At 40.4% G+C, this 25,832-nt stretch overlaps 2 protein-coding genes across 5 annotated transcripts in view; one reads left to right on the top strand and one right to left on the bottom strand.

Moving 5' to 3' along the window:
• Positions 1 to 25,832, top strand: part of Dati (datilografo) — a 173,906-nt gene that overhangs the window by 125,541 nt on the left and 22,533 nt on the right. For all 4 annotated transcript variants that reach the window (XM_064129182.1, XM_064129180.1, XM_064129181.1 and 1 more), the window contains 2 exons: positions 8,341 to 8,665; positions 23,064 to 23,257. In XM_064129182.1, the coding sequence (XP_063985252.1) occupies positions 8,341 to 8,665; positions 23,064 to 23,257 (519 nt within the window). The remainder of the gene's footprint in view (positions 1 to 8,340; positions 8,666 to 23,063; positions 23,258 to 25,832) is intronic.
• LOC135166687 (uncharacterized) overlaps positions 1 to 25,832 on the bottom strand; it is a 38,034-nt gene that overhangs the window by 10,148 nt on the left and 2,054 nt on the right. Inside the window, exons 4-5 of the mRNA XM_064129203.1 lie at positions 22,182 to 22,309; positions 15,102 to 15,215 (exon numbers count right to left, since the gene is read on the bottom strand). Coding sequence (XP_063985273.1) covers positions 15,102 to 15,215; positions 22,182 to 22,189 — 122 coding nt within the window. The 5' untranslated portion in view covers positions 22,190 to 22,309. The remainder of the gene's footprint in view (positions 1 to 15,101; positions 15,216 to 22,181; positions 22,310 to 25,832) is intronic.

The raw sequence follows: 25,832 nt of genomic DNA, 5'->3' as shown, positions 1-25,832 counted from the left end.
CCCGGCCCATCCATATATCTGTGAATCCCATACACATAAACGTCGGCGACACGGCATTCCCCCCATCCGAGTGGCGTGTAGTCACGCCTCAGTGTCATTAAAATAAATTAAAGATTATCAGGCCGGCCCCGTCCTTCTTTCTTTTTAAATTCTTGTTTCGCTTCAATTCTTTTTTTATCCACTCTCATCTCCCTGTACTCGATCGCTCTCAACCCCGTGAAAATATTCACATGCGAGGGACGATAAATCACCGGGAAAATAATCTCCAGCCATTGGCTAATGAACGAAACCTCGGACAATGGACTTATTCTTTTCAATCGCCAATCAAAGATTTTTTTTCACCATCTTTTTCAATTTCTTATCGAGAAACGAATTGTTGCAGATTATTTGGTCAACGTTTTTTTTTCAATTCGACTCATCACTTAATTATTCAGAAAAATCGCAACTTCAATTTTTTTTACTCATTCAAATTAATTTATTTAGTCAAATTCTTGGAAATTGATTTTCATGAAGAAAAAAAAAAATTACGGAAAGTAATTTTTTGATTGATTCATCAATGAAGAAAAAAAAAATTACGGAAAGTAATTTTTTTTTCTTCATTGATGAATCAATCACCGAATGTCGAGAAATAAATAATTAATGGGGAAAATACTGACCACAGACAAAACCCGTCGATATTGCCTTACGCGGTCTGTGTGTGAGCGTTAAATGGAGGAATAAAAATAACCGAGGAAAAGGCAAATAAATACACGAGTGAGGGAGGGGGGAGGCGGGGGGTTAGAGAAAAAAAAATGACGAGGATCGTTGAACGCTATGGACGACCGATGGTAGCCGTTAGCATACGTTTGATATGATAAAAGGAAAAGAGGAATAAAAAAAATCGTGCAGTTGTGTGACGCGAGAGACCCACAATACAAGGTTACTGCCACAAGGCGAGGGACCCCAAGTGCATGTTGGGTTGACTTATTTACGCGGTATTTTCTGAACTCTGGTGCTCACTTTTATTCAGTACCTCCGGTGGAGGCTTCCAATGTTCAGGGAGAAAATCCTGAGAAAAAGTATCCATAACTCACCGTAACATCGATAAATAGAAAAACTGAATTCCATTATTTTTCTCGTAATAAATAGTAATGTTAAATGTATTGTTCATTGAGTTAATAAAAATTCAATTAAATTAACGGGAAATGGAGACTAAAAAGACAGCAAATAACGTTTCAATCGATAGCGATATAAAATTCATTTTTATTACCATATCACGGGAAAATGTACCGATTCGCTCTGACAGAAATGATGAAACGCAATTAATTATTCTCTGTAATTTCAGTGGGTAATAAAAAATTGAAAATGCGATGATTTTTGTCGTGAATTACTGAGGTATTTCAGTTTGAATTATTGATGATTGAATGGTCACCCTAAAATATTCATGTGCAGTTCCTGATTACGGAAATAAATTTTCAATTATTACTCATTGATAAAGCAATTGCGCGAGAAAGCATTGATCATTTTTTTTCGATTCTTCTTCAATGAAAAAATTATGATAACGAGGGGTCCATTCCACTCAATAAAAACTGTTCTATTACTGATTTTGCATGAAGGTCACTAGTTTGAATGAGGAATCGATATAATTAGAGCAATCGATCTTAATCACTGATTAATGTATTCTACAATTGACGAAGACCACTAGAACTCGGATTCCCATTCAAATAATTCTGAATGCGAGCATAAAATTGCAAAAATGCTTATGAATTCACAGTCAACATGCAGTCGATCGAATTAAAAATCCCCATAAATCTTTAACCCAACATTCTCCGGTTCTCTCGGCTCTTCAACTCAGGAAGAGATGTCACAGCGCTAATTATACTCTTAAAATACAGCAAAAATCAATTCGACATAATCGCGGAAGTCTTGACTTACCCCGCGTCCTTATCCAAACCTCCCCTAAGGTTACACCGCGAGATAAAAATAATCCCCATAAATATGATCCAATAATTAACCCCCTGAATATACCGATACAGTTGGAATATGAAAAATCATCAGATTTGATTTTTAAACAAATTTCCGCCCCTCCCCGCCCCTTTAGCTTTCCACACGCATGCATAACGTCAATTGAAAAATAAAATTTTTAAATACCCGAGTTTTGTTTACACAACGATAGGAAAATCGACAATAAAGATAGACATGCGACACGCAAATGTAAATCAGTTGCATCTTTTAATATCCATTCCCTCCCCCCCTCTCATTCACCAACGCCATCACAGCCGCCCACACACACCCGTATCCCACAGCTAGGAACGCGGAAATTGCACTGCGTGTATCAAAAAGAGCGCCACCTAGACGACAAAGAAGTACTCAAGTCAAAAGGGGCTGGAGAGGTGGATGGAACAAGAACTTAAGGGCTAACGCATTTTCGGAGAGGCCAAACCCCGCGATTTTTCCATCTTCATTTTTTTCAAAAGTCCTCGAGGCACGCGTGTACTTAATTTCACCTGTGTATGTACGTAAATATGAATATTAGGTCTATAATGAAAGTCGAAGTGTAATCAAAGGGTAGAATATTCGTGGGGGGCGGGGGGGAAGAGGCGATTTGAGACGCGCGTAATGCCACTGAGTCACGAAAGATTCCGGATTAACGATGCGGGCGCTATTTTTGCGACGAGACTCGAGGTTAAATTTTTTTTTCCCATTTTCTTCATCATAAAAAGCGTTCTCAGATATTCATTAAAAAATCTCCACATACATTTGCATAATTTAAATAACCAATTCTCCCGTGAAAAACATTTTCGTCGTAAAGAAAATTTGTTCTCTGCCGCGAACGGGAAGACAAAAAAATTCGTCTCTTCCAATTTATTTTTGTATTGAAAATTTAATTTAATGAGGTGCAGATTGTAATACTCGTGATAAATGTGGAAGATTAATATTACCACCCGCGCGTCTTCGATAAACAAATGAGACTTGGCAACGCGGCCCAACAACTGCAGCAGCCAAGGCCTGTCGGGATATTTGATTTTTTTTTCTCTCTTTCACCTTTTTTTTTCTACACTCTGGCCTTAACTTGCATTTCCCCCTTTCCCCAGTTGCCCCTTCTCTCGTCCTTATCCCCACCTCATACCAACTACTTTTCCCAGCGTCTTGTACCTTCGTTATTTGCCTCTTACATATCTTTTTTCAGCGGCAGTTTCATTCGATTATTTTTTTCCCCCCGTCGAATTATTTTCCCGAGGTATTTTATTGGCCTTCTGGAATCTCCCCCGATGTTGGAGTCATCAAAGACCCTTTTCCGCCATTTGTCCTCTTTGTCTACGTCCTGTGGCGTTATTTCTGTACCATTATTTGATTAAGATAACAAATTCGCGTCTATAACGGGAAAAAAATGACGGTAAAATTATTGAACAATTATCGGCATTCCAATTGGATAAAAGAATAGCACTTCGTTCCGTCACTTATCATTTTAATCGTTTCTAAAAAAAAAAATGAAAGCTCAGTGATAATCCCGGGGAGAAAAATGAACTGAATAAAATCGGACGATCGCGTGCTCAGCGCCAATTCAACTGAAAATAATACGATTAAATAGTTCGATGGAGATTCGTTGATATCAAAGAATAAAAAGAAAAATCCTCAATATAATTCTCGCTGTCGATTCAGACAGTCTGAAGAACAATACTCGGGATTTCTGAGTGATTCTGGCGTCTCCTCGACGCCCGGGAACAGCTTTTCGGTGAGAAAGTACCGATGCGCCAACGCCACGCGACCCTTTGTGTATTACCACGTTATCACGATGTAGACACTGATAATACTGGTGTGCCCATCGCAAAAGCTGCCGGCTGTCCTCCACCACCTCACCCATGACCAGACGGAAGGATAGAGGATAGTCCCCGCGATGAGCAGGAAGGCAACTGATGAAATTTCACGCGTGCCAACCCCATTTTTCATCGCACCTCTAGGGATTTTTTTTTGCCGCGAAATTCGAATGCTGAAAGCTCGTCCCCAGTGGTTTCACCGCAGGCCGAAGATGACATTGAAAAATGTAGTTGGCCAATGATGATAGGATTATCAAACTGTCTCAGAGGGTGAGAAAAGAAAGTCTAACCTCAAAATGTGAGGGAGAAAAAAATGAATGATTTGAGAGCAACAAAACAAGTATGTCAAGTCCAGTCGAAAGTATCCAGACGACCTTTCCATTTTCCCTGGCGCGTTATTACCCTACCCTAACCTCTCCGCAGTTGGTCGGCCAGCGTCTGGCGTTAGTCTGGCCGAGCAAGTCGATTTACCCGGCTTGGTAAAAATCCAAATGGACGATGACTCTTTACCAACCGCCACGGTGAATTGCTTCCCGAATAGCGGGAACTTCTACCGGCGCTTTTCAACCACACTCACTCTGATGTTCGAGTTTATAGTGGTGGTAAAGATAAAGATGTTGAGAGAGTGAGTGAGTGAGTGAGATGGATTTTGTATTTCCTCCTGCCTTCACTCATTGGTTGTTGCTATTGAGTGTCGCCACTAGCTGTGCGTCCCAAATACGATGAATCCCTCGTGGTTGTGTTATTTCAATCGATATCACTGTTGAGCCGATTTTTTAACAAATCGTCTTATCAGCATCGACCAAGCGGGACCGCGTCTACAAGCCACTCCCACCCTCTCTGCATCTATTCACACGATGATTTTTATGATATTTCATGTTTTTTTTTCTCTCCACAACCAATGACGCCTTTTTTCTATCTATCGCCCTCCTCGGCCTAGGCAAGAAATCGTCCCCTCTTTTAGTTTTCCAACGCCATTCGATAGTGGATGGCGTCGTTGGACAATTGGACTATTCATTATTTAGATCAATTGCTCTCTTAATGAGACCATTCCGATCTCATCAAGACCCAGTTATCGCCGTCCGGTTTTTGGATAAAAATATTCAGACCCCTTCGCGAACCCGTTACCGGGAGTGTTTCCGATAAGTGCCGCCATTTTTTTTAAATTTCCTCAACACCAAAGATCATCACGATTAGTGGCTGAAAATAGTCTAGTCTTTCATCAACTTAGATTTTTCCAATTACCAAACTGATAATGATAATGTTTACTCGATATTTTCATAAATTTAATCTTTGAACCGTCATCCTATTTTTCCAAAGGGACTTTGTTCTTCATTGCGCTTAATCAGCTTCACAATTACGCAATATAATATTGCTATTTTTCTTACATAATGGTTAAGCGTCTTATCTACTCACCAATCCCAGTTTAATAAATCCGTGAACTACAAACTCTAGGCGCATCCAACAATCGAATGATTTCTTTATTATCGTTGAGAGTGATGGCAGTGACATATGGTGAATTGCCGAGTGAAAAGTAAAAATTCCCAGTGAAGAATATGTATAACGGAAGTGAGAGTCATGGCGGTGGTATGGAGCCACGTTGGCCACCCCCTCCCCCATCAACGCCAAATGTACATTCGGAATCAGGACAGATTCAGTATCAATCGCATCCCCGTGTCAATGGTTATCAGCATGATCATTCGCCTTATGGACCGCCTCTCTATCAGCACTCCCCTTGTCTTCCTGCCAAGGTAATGATTGATGATTAATCAGACAGAGATGATCTTCTGTATCGTCAAAATGTTGTACTCGTTGGCTTCAACATCATCATTCAGTTGATTCAACTCCATCAGGGTCAGCAGAAAGTCGCTTGTGACTGCGGTTTCATATCCAGCATTGTTTCACACAACCCATGATCCCTCAGACCATATGCGAAAGCTGCTCACCAGCGTGGGTGGAATAAAGTGTACGGTTGTCACGTGTGTTTTCATGAGTCAGTGCAGTTTATACAAAACAGAGTGGTTGCACCTAACTCTTTTCCTTTCTTCCTACCTTCTTTCCTACCTTTCTAACTTCCCTCCGGGCATATGGCAAGCAGGTGATAGCTGGAGCTTTGTGTTGTTGTAGTGAACTCATTTTTTTTTTCGTAGGTGTTCAGGTTGACGGGGTGAACATACTTTCAAAGATCTGAATTTATTGGATCTGACTGAGGTGATGATCTGATTGATAGTTTGGTTCATGATGATTGTCGATTAATTGTCTAGCCCAATTCACCTATCCCTCATGTCAGGGTAGATGAACCTGGAGGGAATGGGGGTGATGCCGAAAATTGTCATAATCGTGTGATGCTGATGTCTTTCATCAATAATTCGTCATTTGTTTGAAAGTCATTCTTGGTGATCAATAACCTTCTCGACGAGATGTTTTCAACAAGCGAAATGGTAATAAGGGGTTGAAGTCGGCCAAATTTGATGGCTTCCGGGAGGGGTTGGTTGAAAGGGTTGCGTTAACGATCCAGGTGAGCCTGTCCTCAAGATTCTTCTATGCTTTGCCGATAGTCAGGTGGAGAATTTGGAAATCAAGAGGGTGAAATCTTTCGTTTTGCATACAATCGAAATCTTCGTGTCTTTTTTCCTCCAAGACGGCGGCATTAAAGTAGTAGACTTCCGCTCCTGATGTCTCATTCGCGGTCATATTGCTTCGCTCTTTTATTTTTCACTGTCGCCGGCGATAAATCAGAAAAAAAAAATGAACATAGATTCAAGCCAAGGAGCCCGCGCTATTTTCCGTTCTACAGCGAGATAAAAATGTGATTAATGGTCAGTGCGAGTCTCCACTTTGGTACAAAAAAGCCATTCGCTAGAAATTTTCCAACCCCTTCTTACATTTTACGTTCTCTCGGTACTTGCTTCCCCTTTTGACTCAAGAAAAGGAGTGGCTTATGAATAATTTCGCCGGTCCGGTGGCTGTCGTTGAACATTAAATCTCGATTATTTTTTCATAAAAAGCCATTAACAATCCGCCCCCTTCTATCTCCCCATAACCTTCGAGTCACCATTGAAAATTCAATTGATCATAACAATCGTAGAAAATTTTCAACCCTGAATGCAAGAGGTCTGAAAGTAAAGAATATGGAGATGATAGAAGGACAGCACTTCTGCTCCCACGAGGATTAACGTCGATCGTTCAACCCCTTTCCCCCTTCTCCCTTCTTCTTCCTCAACTTCAGTCAGAATAAAAATAAGGGGGAAAAAAAAATGCGAGAGAAAGGGTGAAAATTTACCTCCGATGGAATGAGAAAGTGGAAAACGAGGAAGAATAAGTGGTAGAAACTTGTGACAATTTCAATTCGTCCCAGTAAAAACCAACCTCTCTCAAAAAGATGAGTAACAGAAAGCCATAAGATTCTTAAAACTTATCACGAGAATTTTTCCACCAATTTTAATTACAGCTTTACCATATTTTAATGGAAATTCCGCTCATTCTTTTCGTCTCCTTTTTTTTCCCTTCAATTTGAAGTCTCGAAGAGTCGTGACATCACAGTTGTTCATCATCGCTGGTAATTGTTACTGTATATCTGAAGAGAGGGCTGGTAATAAAACGTTTTAACCTCCTTCCCCATCGTTGTTTTTTTTCACCCACACAACTGAGAGTCGGTGGGGGTGGTACGGTAACACCTGTTCCCCCCTAACCCGTTATCCGAATAAACCGTCTCTTTTATTTCACCTTTTGCTTCAACCCTTTTTTTTTATACTGATGTGTTTTGTCCGGCAATTCATTTGTATTACATTGTGTGCAACTGTCCGTTTATAACCGAGGGCCAATTGATAGGCATGTAAATCAGAAGCTAAGTATCCCCTTTCCGAATAAAGAGGAAATGGTGAAGCGATCGGACGCCGAGTTGTTTGATCGTCTTTCAGGTTTTCAGTAGCAAAAAAAATAATGATCCCGTGAGATCGGCGATTATCTCAACCGCAACGAGCGAATTTACAAGAAAATATCACTCGAGATAAAACTCGACTGCATTTTTAAAAAATCCGTCAATCGATTGCAGAAATAATTTTAAATCCACATTTTATTTAATGATTAGATATAATTACAATTCGTCAGGCCTAACCGAGGGCCAATCGATAGGCTTATAAATCGCAAGGTGGATATCCCCTTCCGAAATAAAGAGGAAATGCCGAAGCAATCGTTCGAGTCGTCCGATGGTCCTTCAAGTTTTGACGCCTTAAAAAAATGATTCCATAAAATCGTCGATGATTTCATGAACAAACGAGTTTAGAAGGAAAAATCATAAGATCTTTTTTCAATCGGATAAAATCCCCACAAAAAAGATCTTCTGGTATTTTCCCCTAGTCTCAATCATTATCGGGATAACTGCAACCAAAATCCGAATACCATTTTGCAATCAACATCACGAATGATTACAAAATACAAATTGAATCATCAACGATCATGACATCAGCCTTTTGTCCGTGATGATTGAATTCGTATAGCTCTCGTTCGCCAGTAAGTACAGCATACCAACTAACCCTAACAGTTCTTCTCGCAGATATTCATGCACAAGAGCGCCGCCATGCAGAGTGCGATGCATGCACGTGATCTTGGGCCTGGTGGACTTGGTGGTAGACCTGGTGTACCGGGCCTCGGTGGTCTCGGTGTTGGCGTTGGTCCTGGTGGTATGATAACTGGTAATGAAGTGAAGCCACATCAGTGTCAACAGTGTTTAAAATCATTCTCGAGTAATCATCAGTTGGTCCAGCATATAAGGGTTCATACAGGTGAAAAACCGTACAAATGCAGCTACTGCGATAGAAGATTCAAACAACTCAGCCATGTACAGCAGCACACGAGACTTCATACGGGTGAGTCTTTATTTTTGATGATCAATCATTTGTTCCGTAATGTCATTAACACAACGTGGGAATTGTCCATAAGATACAGTTTGACAGAAAATCTCCCAACAGCTTTTCATAAAAACTGTCTAAAACAGCTCCTCCAAAATACTCAGACTTCCTCCTAATTCGTCAAATTATCCGCGAAACCATCGACTTTACGAAAAAATATCACAGGAGCTTTTTTACGGCTGATAAAATTCCCCTCAAAAAAGGTATTCACACATTTTTCAAAAAAACGACATCTTCCCCTGATAAACCGCATAAACTGAAACCCATCGCCCCAAAAAGTAGAGAAAGCCTTATTATTCAGCAGGAAGCCTCCATCGCTAATGAATTTAAAATAAAAACCGAATCAACATTCGAGGATCAGAAAAGTTGAATAGGGGTGGTAAAAGAGCCCTGGGTTAGTATCCGTGCATAACCTTTTTTCAGAAAGAATTTCATTAGAGGATGAAGGTAGTCACTCGGAAGGGATTATCCCGGAAAACGGTCAAGCTCTTGGGCTTCGGGGGTGCCACAACCTTTCCCTATGGTATAAAAATCTCGTTGGACCGAATTAAGATTCACTTTACCCCCGGCTAAAACATAAAACGAAAGCGAGAGACCGGAATGTTTTTTTTTTCTCAAGGTTATGTTACTCTAACATGGCACAATGGGTGAGAGTCTAGGAGCATAATAATTTCCTGATATATGTAATGACTGTTGATTACTACTCCTGGGTAATTATAACAGCCGTAATAAACGGTACATATGCAGATGCGTTTAGCGATTCAGTGGAATATAATTATGCAGAGGCATCAGTTGTAGCGGTTTCTGGGAAAATATCATTACAACATATTCTTTCATTGGATTAATTATTTGATATTCCCAGGGCAATTGACCATTGCGAAGCCTAGACATACCAAGTGTTTATGGTGGCCTGCAGTATTCATAGGGGTCGAGATGTCTTTAAATAGGGTATTGACGAGTGCAACGGGGGTTAGACACTATAGGCTCTATTATTAGATTTACTAACTTCTTCAATAAGCATTCGCTGCATTATGCCATCAGCTGCACTCGACAATCGTTATGATAAATATTTGAATAATCATTTCAGGGGAAAATTATTAATACCGAGGGTGTCATGAAAATTTGATCATATTAATGAGCGTTACAACGAGATGGCGAATGATACGTTATTAACTAGATGGAAATGACGGGAACTTCGATGCGCGAAGAGAATTGTTTTAGAAATATTAAAATAAAAATGAATAACAAATAGAATATTTTAAAAATCAGGCGGAATTAGTTATCACATCAATTTTAAAAGGGATATTTTTCCAAAACTGTAACATATTCATAATTTTTGAAGGAGAGAGAGCAAAATTTGAGTTGTTAAAGAATTCATATCCGAAAAAAAAATCTAAAGGTAAATCCGATCTGGTCCCACGTTGACTCACCCATCGTCGATTCAAATATTTATCCACCCCAATATCATCCCCCTCCCCGCATTGACATAAATCCCAAAAACACGATAACTCCATTCTCCCATTAACCAGCAGCACAATCGATGTCCCTCTAATTTCCCCGAAGCTAAAATAAAAATCAAAAAACCGCCATTTTATTTTTATTTTGTTATCAAATAATTGAAAATGCAGCGCATCTCATTACAGCCACATGTATAATTCATTTGCATCGATTAATTAAGTGAGCAAAAGCCCCCGCCATGCCCTGTCCACCCCCTGAATTTAACTAAAGAGTCGGTGATTGTAGTGGGGAATATAATGTACGAGTGGTACAATATCGATAACCGGTCAATAGCGGCCAGCAGACAAATAAGTTAGGGCAGCTCGCCTCCCATTTATTCCTCCACCCTGACCCCCCCCCATGCCCCTCTCAACTCGCCCCTCTTATCAGCCGAACAGAATCGAACGTGCGCGGGCGGTTTAGCCCGTATCAAGAATGTAGAGGGGGCATTGTCACCCTATCTTTCAGCCAATCCGGGCAGTCTGGTGTCCCCCCACCTCCGCACTAGTGCCAACGGGGGTCCAACTCCTAGCGGTGAAAAAATGAACGAGGGAAAAAAAGCGCGGGAATTTTTCGCACGGGGGGGCCTGGCCCCCCGCCGCTCGATAACCGCGCAATGCCATGGTTTTGGGTATCTGCGCACTACAGTGTCTGTCCTTTTTAGGTTGTATCAGCGTAAAATGGAGGGATGCAGTATGCATGTGGTTGGGAGGCTGTGGATGACCTCGTATGGAGCGATATATGGTTACGGGCGATGGGGGCGCCAGAGGGCTAGTGGGAAAGGGGGGAGATTATTCCTTCACACCCGACGCAAAATTCGATTTTGGAGGATGGTAAATCTAATCTAGGCGGCGGTCAGGCGGTGGTTTATCGCCGGGTGTTTCCGATTATTAATTTTGAGGGGTTTTTGCAAATCATTGAGGTTACAATGAGGGAAAATTCATTATTACCACAAAAATTAAGCTGAGTTGGGTTAATTCCATTTAGTCTGTCGACAAAATCATTTCTCTAACAGTAAATGTAGATTTAAAAAATAAACCCTCGGGACCTTCGCGAGATGCAACGCACAATACTCATAAAAAATATGAAAACGCATCAAAAATTTATCTCTCGTAATTATTCATAAAAAATATATTTTCCCAGTAAATATTAAATTGTTCGACTTTCATTTCCCGTAAAGTTAAAACCAGCGGTTCACCCCTTTGTTCAATCTTCTATTCCGCTCCATTTGAGGAAGGGGAAAATAAGATCCTCGAAAAAAGAAAATAATAACATTTGAAAAGAAAAATGTAAAGTCGACGGGAAATGGCACAACTCTCCCTCCCTCCCTCTCCTCCCAGTCGTTAGCATTTTGCTTTGATTTTTCTTGAGATGTCCGTCTGAGTATTCTGTCGCATGAATTCTTAACCGGGTGAAATTAGCGAATTAAAAGTGAAATGGCGGGTGGGACGATGGAAACTCGAGAAGAAAGTGGAGAATTTTACGGTGAGAAAGGTGGAAAAACGCTGAGCAAAGGTGACAGCAGGTGAAATGAAACGGGGGAAAGAGTTAGCAAGTGGGTGGTTTCAAACAAATGTCAGGGGGGCGGAGGGGTAGGAATGAGAAACTAGGAATTATTATTTGTTCAAGTCTCACGAGAAAAACGGAAAATGGAAACTGAATTTATGATTTTTAATGAGAATTAAATTTTTGATTTCGTTCGTCACATATTTAATGATTTAATCAATTTTTATTTAAAAATTTAAACGAGAAAGATTCAGAAAGTAAAGTGTTAGTCTAAATTATTCCGTCAATTTTTAATTGAGAAAATCAAATATTTTCTCTTCATGTTTTTGGGGGAGTTAGGATGGGGTAAAAGGGGTAGTCTTAATTTTTATTCATGCAATAACGAAAGGGCAATTTTTCCCGGGTATTAATGGCCCACAAACTGGGGCTTTAACACTGTGCGGTCAATTTTCCTCCAGTACGTGATGATTTTTTCAAACGACAAAGTCCAAAAAAGGGGTAGATGGGTAATTACGGACAGATCGATTATTCATGATTACTAGGGTTAAAAACGCATTTCATATGGAAAAAAAAAATATTCCCCACTGGAAATTGAGGAAAAAGCTGACTTTTCAAGGACAGCTGATGAATTCTTCTCTATGATTAAAAATAAAAAAAAAACTCTATTCTAATTTCTCGATCCCTCAACCCTTTTTTTTCAAATATCTTTTTTCTTCCGCGAGGGTTAATTTGAATAGGCTCTCGCGACTCCTAATGCACCCCCGACACACACAACCCGCCCACGCACCGCATTTAATCCCTTCTCTATTGAAAGTATTCTCTGGAAAAAAAATAAGGGTCACATTTTGTTGAAAATTAGAGCCCTGATGATGGGGTATGTCGACCGGTTTGTTTCCCCAACTGTTCCACCCCTAACCCCTAATTACCCCCTTATTACCACTACTTCCTCGATAATTAATCGTCTAATTCGTTTGACATACATTTCCATTTTTCCCCCCCCGACTCTTTCGTAAAAACAATATTTTTATCCTTCGGAGGTCTTGCCGCAAAAACCCGGAAGCGATTTGTGGACTCAATTAGTCCACGGAGGCGTGTGTTGGACACACAGAGGTGAAAATATACCAGCGAAGGGGTGAATTACTTAAAAAGTAAAACGAAAAGTTCTATAATATTCTTCGGAGCGCGTGCTACCAGCGTTTTTCCACCGTTCAATGCAAGTTGAGAGGGGATTTGACGTAGCAAGAGGTGTTAATTAAATTTTAACGACAAAAACCCGCGGCCGGTTATGGTGACAAAATGGTACAAAGTGGGACTTAAAAGCATGGATTTTACCTGGTGGCCTCAGTATTTTATTGTAACCTCATTTTTTTCCGACGAAATCTCAAAAATGAGTGGGTTTACGAGGAAAAACGATAAGAAATTCATTGTAGCTATTGAAATTCTACATAAAAAAGGTCATTATGCATTTTCCCATGAGCCTACGCGCTTTCAAGATATCTGCGATTGAATGCCTCCTCCTCTATCACGATCTCACAAAAAATCGAATCAAGAATTTTTATAAAATCTGGAAAGCCAAGAGCTTTACCCAAAAATACGACTAAACCTCTTTTATCGCTCCTGAAATCTTCCACAAAAAATATAAACTTATCTTCTATTCACAAAATCGTAAACTTCCAATCTTATCATTAGACCAAACTCAGTCTCTACGATTCACCCATATAAAATACCAAAGTTATTCCATCCGCAAAAGCACAAGCACAATAAACTCGTTACCCATAATTTTGATTCATAACTCAACTAAATACCCATGAAAATACTCAGTCATCAAGTGAAGTGCGAATGTTCAGAATTATTGAAGTATCGATGGTTTCTTTATTCTTGTCTTCGGTCAGTCGGTCATTACAGGCCTCTTTAAGGAGGTGAATAAATTGCAGGTGTCGGGTAAATAATGACAGACCTCCGGCTGAGATTAATATCATGCGAGGCTGAGGCTTAAAGCGCCCCTTCCCCTCACCTCCTACCACCCCCTCCCCCCACTGGCAAAGCCACCCGTCCCACCGATCTTTACCCACAAATAGATCTTCCCTTCGGTTCACCAACTGGTGTAGAAAATCTGACGTGTGTATTACCCATGAGAATGACAGACATTTCAGTGTTATAAGAACTACTTTTCGTCGAACAAAAACCACCGTGACTATTGTATTCGGTATTAATGCAAAAGTTTTCCTCTGTTATCAATTTAAACGAATGTCGGAGAGTGCAAAAAAAAAAGAAGGAGAAAAAAAAAGAGCGAGCGATCAAGTTGGGAGGAATTGAGTTGAGCATTCTACGATGCATTTTACTGCTGTATCAGTGGTTTGATAAGATAAAAGTTGTGCAAAGGGAGGGAAAGGGGACGGATAAAAAATAGTTGACATCGTGGCAACAATCTGATGGATTTCGCAGCCTTGATGGACAGAAATATTCACGTCAATAGCTTCGTTAGAAAAATTTTCCTGTATTTTTCGGAAAAAGGCCTTGAAGTGAATTGAATGATGTTCAAGTGCCCTTTCCATTTGTCATGAATACGCACGAAGAATTATTGGAGTGGGAAATCTATTATTCATTAATTAACTGTAAGAAGATCGCATCATGAAAAGAAAATAGAATTTTTAATTGTTCTCTCTATCTTCCCCCCACGGTGGGCTATTTTTTCAGGTCTTTAAAGTGTTTTCGAAGAAATCAATATTAGGATTCAGATTTAGAATGATGAAATTTAAATAATAAAATCGTTTTAAAATGTCCGGAAGCTTGGGATCAATTTGGAGAGAAATGAAAGCTTTTGCGTTCATCTGTGGAAACAGAAAAGCATTTTACGGTGGAAAAAATAGCCCAAGCACCGGCTATTCTTGAAACTGTCATGATAATGTCTTTAAGATGATCTTAAAGCCGAACTTTTCCAATCTTGCAAATCAGGCATTGCGATTCACCCTTTACTTTTAGGCATTACTGACTCAGTTTCAACCCTTCCGGAGAACGTCAACCCCTTCAAGGAGAATACTTTAAAAATATCTCACGATGCCAGAATCGAGTAAGATTTTATTCTCCGCACGTTGAAAATATTTAAAGAAAAATTACTGATCAACTCCACTCATCAAATTTATCAATAAAGCTGAGTAAAAGAAATTATTCATGTCCTTCCGTCGAATTGTAATTTCAAATAAATTAAGTAGAATTGATTGTTCAGAAATTACTTAGGACATAAACTCCTAATTTTATCACTAATTTAATTCCTGATTTTTTCTGCCGGGAATGTAAAATATTTCGCTGTATGGACTATCAAGAGTACTTTGATATTTTTTAAAATATTCGAGAAAATCTAAAGAAATAGAATATATTCTAGAGCCATTACCTTTCACACCTCCTTCCTGATTTAATCTCGAAATAGTCTTTGCGCCTGACCGTGATTCCACCTAGACTTTCTAATCTGATGTTATCTCCACCTCCTCGTACGTTCCATTTACCCCTAAAAAAGAGAGCGCATTTTACATTGATTCACAATTAAGACTGAGAGAGCCCTATCCGAGCCAATTGACACATAATATTTCAAAGACATCTGGTTTAACCAGCAGTCCAACTGGTCAGTAGGTTAGGAACATCGACTGACTCCACCATCTAATATGCTAATAAAATCTGGGCGCGATACACCATGCAACTTCCCAGGCAATGATTTACAATTCCCAAAGTCCACAAATCATCAAATTTTTCCCGCCAAATGATTCAAAAAATTCTGATTAACTCAACCATCATAATTTATCACATATTAGATTAGAGAGCCTATACTTTTACAATATCCCAACGTTCCAATTCTATTGTTACCGGTCAATAAATCCAATTAGTCTCGTCTCATCCATCAATCTGTAATTTCCATAATCACAATGCAGTGACCGATGGACTATTAATATTTTTAACAACAATCCCCAACACAAGGATGATTTAGAACGAAAGCGTGCGTCGGAGGGGGTTGATTTTCATACCTTTATCTCATCAAGTCAAGCGTAACTCCATGAAAGCAAGCAACAACTTGAAACAACTGCGGTCATAAAATAAGATATAGATTTCCATCTTGAACTTTCTACCATGTCGCCTCGTCCTTCTGGAGGGAGGAATGGGCGACACGCGGGTTATGGCATTTATATTTCATCGTTTGTGGCGGTTGGAAGTGTTGGACGGGTTGGAAGCCCATGAGGATAATCGCCTGTACGATTTTTTAATTGTTGACTACCTTTTATATCATAGAAAATTACGTGGGGAATGAAGCACAAGTTGTTTACTCAGAGAACTTGAAAATTTTCAATAGGAAAACTGACCCAAACTGCTCTTCCCAAAATTTCATCACTAAAATAACTCGAAAGCTGATGCTTTTCTTCGGAAATTTTCTCGAACCCTTCTCACCTTCATTTTGAAAGCTAGATCATGAAACTGATCCTTGATATGACGCAATCCATATATCTTCACTCGAAAATTCCTGACGAGACCCACTTAATCATCACCCATTGTCAGTCTTCATTACACTATCCGTGAAAAGTAAAGGGTTGTCGACTGAATAGATCAGACATAAAAACTAACCCCGATGGAGAATGGAGATTCACCCTTCTGGCAATTGTTGGACCACGAGCATAACTATCTTACCAGTGGCGCTATAAAAAGTACCATAAAATCCTGGACAGAAAGAGTTGTATCAGGCTTTTTCATTCTTTTTGAATATGACATTAGTGGGCACAGTGAACCCTTCCAACAACCCTGTCACCAGCATGGAATAGACTATTCTTTCCTTCAAGTCTTTAGCATTCGACAAGCACTTCGTACATCCTCTCCTCACTTTATTTTTCATACTCTCATAAAGAAAACTGTACGACCCACCGGGTCATTAGGCAGAATGGTGGGATGGGTGATGAAGAGGGCTGGGATACTCTTAAAGGGGTAAAAATTAATGTCTCAGAAATGAATGTTACCAAGACACTAACTACACGAAGGATAAAAATATTCTTCGCTACTCTTTCTCCTCAACATTATCCCGCCCTATGTGTCATTTGTTCGGGGGGTTGGGGTACAGAAAGGGTTATCCAGAAATAAAAGAGACATATCCTTTCATTCGTTTGGATTGCCAGTCTCTTCATCACGTGATGGGTGTCTGAATTTTTTATCAACCGGATTTCTGTTTTCCCTCCTCATGTCGGAAGCTTGGCGTTAACATAATTTTACCTTGTCGATATAAAATTAGAAATATTGGAATCGATAATTGGGTATGTGCTGGAAGATCTGCGTGAGGTTATCGTTACGATGGATTGATGGAGCATGGGGCCTTCTTACTCCTGGATAAGTGTCTTTAAAAACAACCACATACATCCAGTACAATCGTACTTCTGGACGAGAGTTGGATGAGACAGCTTTCAAGACTTGTCAAGTGTTTCGAAAAGTCTTAGATGTCTTAAAATAGAGGTCCTTCCGGATTCTCCTGATGATGTTCTCTCCTCTCTCTCTCTCTAGTATATCATTATCTGGTCAAGTTAAAAATCTTGAGATATTTCCGAATGTTCTTCCATAATGACATTTCCAACAGCCTGTCAGCTTTCATATATATTCAGTCGCATTAAGAATGAATTAATCGATACACTTTTGTTCACTTCTGTATGGGAACCCAAGAAATAGTCAGTCATTTTCGAATCATCACTTTATACACCGGGAATATAGGAATACCTGGTCAGAACTCTTCTAGCGAGATAAAAATATAAATCTCAGCTGAATTAAAATAACTGTCATCCCAGCATTCCTTTATGATGCTTCTGAACATACCGATCATCAGATCAAAGGGTATTGAATCCAAAAGCTCAGCTGGCGCAAAAATTCAATAAACGCTTTTTTCAAAAGCCATCACACCCTTTCGAAGTCAAACAAGGAAATGAGCTTAGCCGGAAGGGTTTCACACGGGGCACATGGGTTCAATAACCTCCAGTTCTGTGCCTCGTGTGGGTGTTGAAGAAATCGAAGGAAAAAAATAACAAGATTGGGGCACCAGGCAGGTGAACAGGGAACCTCTCTCTAACCCGTACCATATGCACTCCAGGTATCTTATTTTTACCAAACTTTTTTTTTCTGTTATCCAAAGGGTTAAACCATCCGAATCTATTCCCCGGGGTCAATTGCCGTTGCGCTGACTATCCCCCAAAATTAAATGATGCAAACCCCTTCTGTTTTCCGGGGTCATCCGGGGTCATTTGGCCTCCGTAACCCGGCTGTTGCGTAACAACCACGCATTTAAAATTGAATCACTCTATTTTATGGGTGAATCGCTTCAACAAATTCACATCATCATCCGTAATCATCAAAAACATTGATCCGCTACAATTTCTGCCATCGACCTAATACTTGAGAGTGAGCTTTCAATTAATCTGTCATCAGTCAAAATTCAAGGCTCAATGACTGCTCAATGATTTCCCTTAATTTAATGTTTGGAAAATTCTGAGGGTGTGTCCAGTGTTTGAAGCATTTTGTTGCCTCCTGTACTCTCGTCCCAGTCACTCCAATCTCTCTCAAACTACTGATGATGACTGTACCTCCCTCTCCTCTCGCACCCACCCCCCCCCCTTTATCGTCATCCTCCAACCCTCATGCACACGAAGTACCAAAAGCCGCAGCCCAATGCACCGAGTGTCCAAAGCAACCGAATACACATACACAAGGTTGGGGAAATTTAGCGTTCACTCTGAATACGTGTGTTAAACCCCAAAGGGGGTAGAAATCATTAAATGGGCGTGGCGTGGCCGTGGTTGCCCGGATGACGGTCACGTGAACCAAGATGGCCGAATGCCTGTTAGGTAGCCCAACAGTTAGGGACTTTCCTCCTCCCTCACCCTCCACCCCCAAAGCCCCCCCATTTCTGGCCACCTCTTTCCAACAGTCATTTGTTATCGGCCATTTTATTTTAATGATTTCCATGCATGCGTGAAACGCTTGGCTGCATCGTCCAGCTGAAGAGAGAGGGGGTGGCCTTTGGGGTTGTGGAGGAAATACAAGTGGAAGCGAGATGGAGGAATGCAATGAATACTTCGCAGCTAGTGCAGTGTTTCAACCGGTGGAAGGGGGTGAGGGAGGGTAAATGAATTTTCGAGTACATAGCGACCATGATGATTTTTTCTTTTCGACCGGTGAAATTCCCGGGAATATCGCGGCACCGGATATTTATTATGGGCAGTGGATATTTTGCTGGATGTTATGTATTAATACGTTTGAAAATGGTTTTGGCGGGAAATGAATTTATTTTTTAATCGGTGGAGAGGCTCGGGGAGGTTTGGGGGTTGATGGGCGCGAACGTGGGGCTTCATTCGTTTGGCTCTTGGGTGAGCTTTTGAAGGGGAGGTATTGATGTTCAGATGTTGGCGCGTAACGATGATGATTGTTGGAGGGATGCGTTTGTTGAGTCTCGTGACGCGATTCCTGGGGTTCCGAGGATGCATGGCTGGGGCGAAACCTACCCCCTCAAGCAACTGACCTACCGCAAACTGAGAATCACGGAAGACGGAGGGTCGTTCACCTTTGGGCGAATGTGTGTTGAGTGGAAGAGGGACTATTGTCCATTGTAAAGTCGGTTTTGTGGAGATTTTGGGAATGACTTCGATGCGCGTGGAATGAAGTAGTAAAGTTCTAGGGTGAGAACTGGAAAAAATGGTAGTCAGCGGGTCCTGTACTCTGACTTTTTTGGAACGATGTACTGATAAGCTGAAGGAATCAGTCACACAGATGTGGAATGGAGCCTTTTTGGACAGAAGTTTTACACCAAGACCTCAAGTCATGATTATTCTAGATTGTCATTAGATCCCAAGTATTTTCTTGAATTGATTACACGTTTCCAGAATATATGATCATCTGGTGAAAAGTCCTTACGCTAAAAATGGCCAGATGTTATCGAATCATCTTTGAATAGCCCGGAAATAGTTATTCTTAAATCATTACTTCATATCCGGAGAATGAACCCTCGTCTGATAAAAAATCTTCCAGTGAAACGAAAGGAAATCTCTCGGATGGAGTGGAATAATAACGATCCTGACTTCTCATGTCCTTACGCAATGCTCTTGAAATTACAACTGTTTGCACACGGGTAAACATCATCATCATCTGTTCCGAGAACTTCAAGATTAAAATCAAATCTCACGTCATTCCTAAGTCATCACTTCTCATCCTATGATTCATATATGGGCCATCAGCCGGAAAACCGCCAGACGTTTTCAACTCACATTTCATGAATCTTTTTCAAGCACTCCCACCACCGATATATCCAGTTATAATGCTCCCATACATCAGTCATTAATCTCACCCCTTGATCATCAAAAGACGCCTCAGAAAACCTTCCCCAGCCCCCTGAAGACCACAAAAAATTAAATTATTCCACTACTGTCAGTCGTCAATGCTTTTTTTTTCTTTCTCCATCTCCCCATTGTATACCCCTCAACAGCGGCTATTTTAATGTACAACACAACTTGAAAACTGGTTTACGAACCAAGTTTAAACTAGTACCCCAGAGCAACTCCCCAAAGCTTTTCGGTTTATTTGACTCGCGGGAAAACAGAGAACCAAAAACACGGAATAAACGCGGGTAAAAAATCCCTCTGTTCTCTCCATTTTTTTCCACTGTTTTTCCCCCTGGAAAATGTTGCAGTGATTGTACAAATCCACAGTGTCTCCCAGTCATCATAAATTCAGGAAGCGAACCGACCAGCGCGTAAAATTTAAAGCCCCGAAACATGGACTTTTCACCCCCGAGTCATCAATAACCCTCCCCAGCCGACTACGAATTTCGTCAGTAAAAAAAAAAATTCCCATAAACTTCTCGATTTTTGCCATTTCCATTGTCGGTGAAAACATAATCCGGGAATTCCCAACCTCATGGTGGGGCTTTTGGAAAATGGCAGAGAGGGTTCGTAAAATTTCAAGTGTCTGCAGCAGGGGGAGCTTGAGTTCTGATGACGCCACTGGGCTTTGCATGTGAGTGCGTGCAATTTAATGATTTTCGGTGCGGAATTTCGATGACGCCGGGTCATGTGAGGGAAATACAGACCCTCTCGCTTCCACCAGAGGGTGAAATACCGTGGGCCGTGAGGGGCCGGGGGGGTGAGGGTGGTGGTGGAGGCGCAGGAAAGGGGAGGGAGTGAGCGGAGGTGCACCGGGGACGTAAATTTTCTAGTGCGTTCATTTGTTCGTACGAACGAAACGCAAATGCATTATACATGGATTGCAGGGGACATTAATTTTCTGGCGCGGACGTGTAGTGGGAAGCGTTTGTGATGGGGTGGCGTTAGTGTTGGGTGAGGAAGGGGAAAGGCGTTATGAGTGTGAGAGGTAGACCACCCAACTAAAACCCACCCCTTTTGCCTCTCTGTCGTTCTCTGTACACGTACGCCTCATATCGCCACGTGCCACCGGTTACTTTATTTTTTTTCCACCGCTGGTGATTTTGATGGTCGCAGTAGCGATGGTTTTTTCACATGCGGAGGGAATACGGACCCTCGGGGTGTGTGATATATCTTCGATTAAATACAAGATTTTGTATTGAGAAAAATATTCGATTAAAATTCGTTGGATGAAATTGTACGGTACCGTTACGTAATGAAAATTCATTAGGGGGTTCAAAGAAAGCTGATGATGAAATAAGGGCTTGACCGTTTCGACCCATGCGATCCCATCATTGGGAGAAGCTATAGACATTTTTTGTAACTCTTGTCGTGGAAAAATTAATGAGTAATGAAATAAAATGATTTCCGGAAAATAAACTTCGAGGGAAATTAACTCTCTTGATTGAATAAAAGGGGAAATACCTATTTCCTTCCGTTCGTGAATGATGACAGAATAGTCGGGGATGATTTATGTCAATTACGAGAAATAGTTGTGGTAGAATCCACCTGTCGTCCTAATTATTAATGACAAGAGTGATAAAATTATGGATATCCTCGTTTTTTTATTATCACGGGATAAATACCTCTGTACGTCAATGTTTTATAAGGTTGTAATTAGATCAGACAATGTGAAAATTCAACTCACAATATTCACAAGTGGAATATTAATTTATTTTTAATTGGCGAGACTTGGGAATGAAAACATACGGTTTAATATATGTTGAACGGTAGTTGAAAAGTATAGGGTAATAAAACAGATGTTTAGGGATGAGTGTACTCCAACAATTTAGCGGCTATTACTTTTATCTACGCTACGGTTATGGAGAAAAATTTTCTCCTGAATTGAATAAAAATTGCAATAATTGTTCTACCAAATTTTTTGTTCTGTCATAAAGCCTATGAGGGTCAGAGATAATTTGGCCTTAAGAAAAACAATTTTTTAGCGTTCAACAACTTCTGTATTTTGTACTGAAGTCTCGACTTTTTGAAATGTAATTCATGCACTATTTTTTAGTAGTTTTAGCAAAGTAGTTTATTCATACCGTTCCATGAAAGAGGAGATCCGCCCCGAGAGACATCTCAAAGCCACGAAATCGTCCGGCAATTTAATTGACCCCAAAATAATGTCCGTCCGAAAAGTCCGGGAGTATTGTTGAGCCTCTCAGTTATCCTGCAAGAAAAAAATCCCCAAAAAAATCAGTCTCATAGTCCTGAAGAGCAATCAATAAAGCAATTTTAATAACCGGCGCTCGAATCCTCCCCTCGCCTCCCGCACAAACCACTCGCTCTACTTTTCCATCCTAACAAAAAGTAAGCGAATACCCAGATATAAAATGATAGAGAGTGGAAAAAAACTAAAAAGATACGGAGGGTTATAGAAATAGATAGGTAGGGGAAAAAGATCAGGAGATCCGATATCGTCCGGCTCCGACATTTAACTTCCTGTTTTTCATCCTTTATTTTCACCCGTCCTCCTTCAAATTCTTTCACTTCATTTCTGCCTTATTCCTTCCTTCCTTCCTCTATATCACCGCCCCGTTTCTCCCCCCCTCCGCTCCCCTTCCCCGTCAGCCAGCTACACGCGTTTTTATTACAAACGAGGGCGCTGAGATTCTTTCGATTAATCGGCGATTGAATAAAAGATGAGGGAACACTGGATGCCCTGCAGAAATCGCTGGGAGGTACAAAAATTTTTGACGGCCAATTTGCCCAACGTCAAATATGTACAAGAGGGAGGAGTAGCAATAAGATAAAGCAGCGCCTTATCATATTTTTTTTTTTCATTCATTTGTACTTTACTTAAAAAATTATAATTTCTGTGGTAAAAACGATTTCTAGATTTTTTTTGTTTTTTATCGACCTAATGACGAAAATAATGACTGTAGAAAATTTTATTTTAGGAAAAAAATCATTGACTGTTGCAGGTGAGAGACCATACAAGTGCCATTTACCGGACTGCGGTCGTGCATTCATACAGCTATCGAATTTACAACAACATCTGAGAAATCACGATGCACAGGTTGAACGAGCCAAAAATCGTCCATTCCATTGTAACATATGTGGAAAAGGTTTTGCCACTGAATCGAGTTTGAGGACACATACGTCGAAGGTCAGTCATGTATGTACCGAAAAAATCTGACGTCCTATTATTTTTTTTTCTCTCTCCTACTGTGAAAAATATGCGAACACCGGGTTGAGAAGCTAATTTTTTTCACATTAACTTACCCATTCTTCTGCTAACGAATAGAAGAAAGACAAGTTAATTATTCATTAATGCGCACATGGTGGCGGGTCACGCTTTATTTTCACTGTCTCTCGCTTAAGAAAATTTTCACCTTCGTAACCGTCTCATGAAATGAAAAATGACCGTTAGAGATGAGTTCACCCGTGTGTGAGAAACTGAAGGGGTGAATGAAGAAGCGCAAGGGATTAATAATTGAGAAGAAAAAAAATTTTTCAAAAAAATCACAATTCATTATTCGTAAAAAGAGTGTGCGAATCATGAAAAAGTGATGCCTCCGGGGCACTTTAATAAAATTCACCCCCCTTTTGTAACAATGAAATCTTGACACGTGAAATCTCGTTCTACAGTTGTTTTAGACACACATCTTTTCTCTTAGTCGAGAAAGGGTTGAAAATATTTTTTTTCCCCTCTCCGTTCATTCATCCGGGTGCCTCGCCTCGAAGATCATTTTCCCGGTGTAACCCTTTATCTGGGGAGGGAGGGGAAACATCGCCAGACATATGTCCAGACAAAAAACAAAACGTGGGAAGACATCTGCTTGGCGTCTCACCTCACGGCGCTATAGCTTCCGTAACGGGTCCACTAAACCTTAAAATCAAAACACTACTGGAGACAAAAGTCTCCACATCTTCTGTCCTTTGAATATCAAGTTCAGGGTGGGATACCTTGGACCGAAATTTCCTCTAATTGTCGAAAAAATTCATCTCAATAAATCGTGTGAAGTAATTATCGAAAATATTATGTGATTCCGGAGAAAATGCCTTCAGGTGAAGGATTTTCGGGCAAAAAAAATTTTGAAGAATCATTTTTGTTGACCAAATGACCTCTCTACCGCTTGAAAAACAATTTGTCCCCGAAAACAACGAGACGTGACAGTGAAAAACATCTTCTGGTCGGGCATTACCCGAGATATAAAGTATTGCATTACCCCTTGCCCAGAGTGAAGCATCACAGTTGGGTTGTAGGTGTAATTAAAACGCTTAAAGTGAAACAGGGAAATAGCCAGGATGAGGTTGACAAGGACCAACGGCTTTTTCCATCCCGCTTCGAGCAACCGAGCTGCTTTTAAAAACAGAAAGATTGAGAAAGTGACGAAAGACTCTTTAAAATAAAACGAATAAACAACTGAATCGCAAAACCCATCTTCACTCCAGCTAATCCAATTTTCACTCCCTCGGAAAATTGTTTATTTTTTTTTTTCTTTGATTCCAACGGCATCAGCACGAAATGTAAAACTAAAATTTCAAGAGTAATTAAAAACGTGGAGAAATGAATTATCACGAGCGATTGTTAGCGTGCCTGACTGTCATAAAAAACTCACCTGAGAGACAATGGCTGAGAAAGAAGAGGCCGTCAACCATCGAATAATGAGTTTTTCCATCGAAAATTTAAGAAATTTCATCGAGGACCTCTGGAAAGCTGTTCGGACAACCGCAACTAGCCTTCCATGAATGCCGTGCCACACGATATACAAAATAAACCAACCCCCTCCCCCACCCACCGCCCAACTGTTCTCTTTCCGGGCGGCCAAGACATCCCCTTCGTCATTCTGTCTCTCTTCACCTTCGTAAGTCACCCCTTTTTCCCATTCTCCTCTTCTCGTACCCCCTCCCCCCCCTTGTCCTCTTATTCTTAATTGCCTCCTCAACCCTAACTCTTGGCGCAGTAAAAACTCGTTAGACATTGAATTTATATCCATTTCCGTTTACGGAATTTTTAGATTTTTTTTTCATAAACTTAATTTAAGACAATATCTGTTGATGATTTCATATAATTTGGAGCCTAACCAATATGTTATTAACATTAGAACAGATTGCAGCTTAAAGTAATTGCGGTTCATATGTATTCATTAAAATTAGAAGAATAATTTAATTATAGATTTTGTAGTGATAATTAATTTGATGATTTAGTTTGGGTAATCTAATAATCCAAATAGTCTGGTCAGATAATCGAAGAATCGAATGGGCCGATGCGTAAGGTACCTCAAATTTATAGGTTTCGTTGACAAAATAATTTTTCCAAGAGAAGAGAAGGAAAAGTTGAGTTGATTTTCCGAGAATTAAATTCACTATGAGAAATAACGACATTTGGCCAAACTCCAGCTGCATTAGGACCGGTTCTTTGTCTCACTTTTATCCCCCAGTGTGATTTTAAAATAGAAAAGTGGGACGGCCCTTTTCGTGCTTGTTACAACCGTACACTTGAGTAAAATACTTGGACGTGATTCGCGAGAGGGGGGGAAAAAAAGTGAAAACCTAACCTCAAAATGACTGTCAATGGATCCATGAAGAAAGAGGGCTTGATTGAGACTGAATTCGCTAGCTCCACCCTCTCCACTTATTTTTTAGCCATTGCATTTTTTTTTACTTCACACCCCTGCCAATGTGTGGACCCTCGTGGGGTGACAGGGGCGGGTGATAATGAAATCATCCAGCCCAACCAGTCAGAA

This window comes from Diachasmimorpha longicaudata, chromosome 10, assembly GCF_034640455.1.
Source record: "Diachasmimorpha longicaudata isolate KC_UGA_2023 chromosome 10, iyDiaLong2, whole genome shotgun sequence".
In the NCBI taxonomy this organism is placed as follows: domain Eukaryota; kingdom Metazoa; phylum Arthropoda; class Insecta; order Hymenoptera; family Braconidae; genus Diachasmimorpha; species Diachasmimorpha longicaudata.
This window is presented reverse-complemented; position numbering and strand designations above follow the sequence as displayed.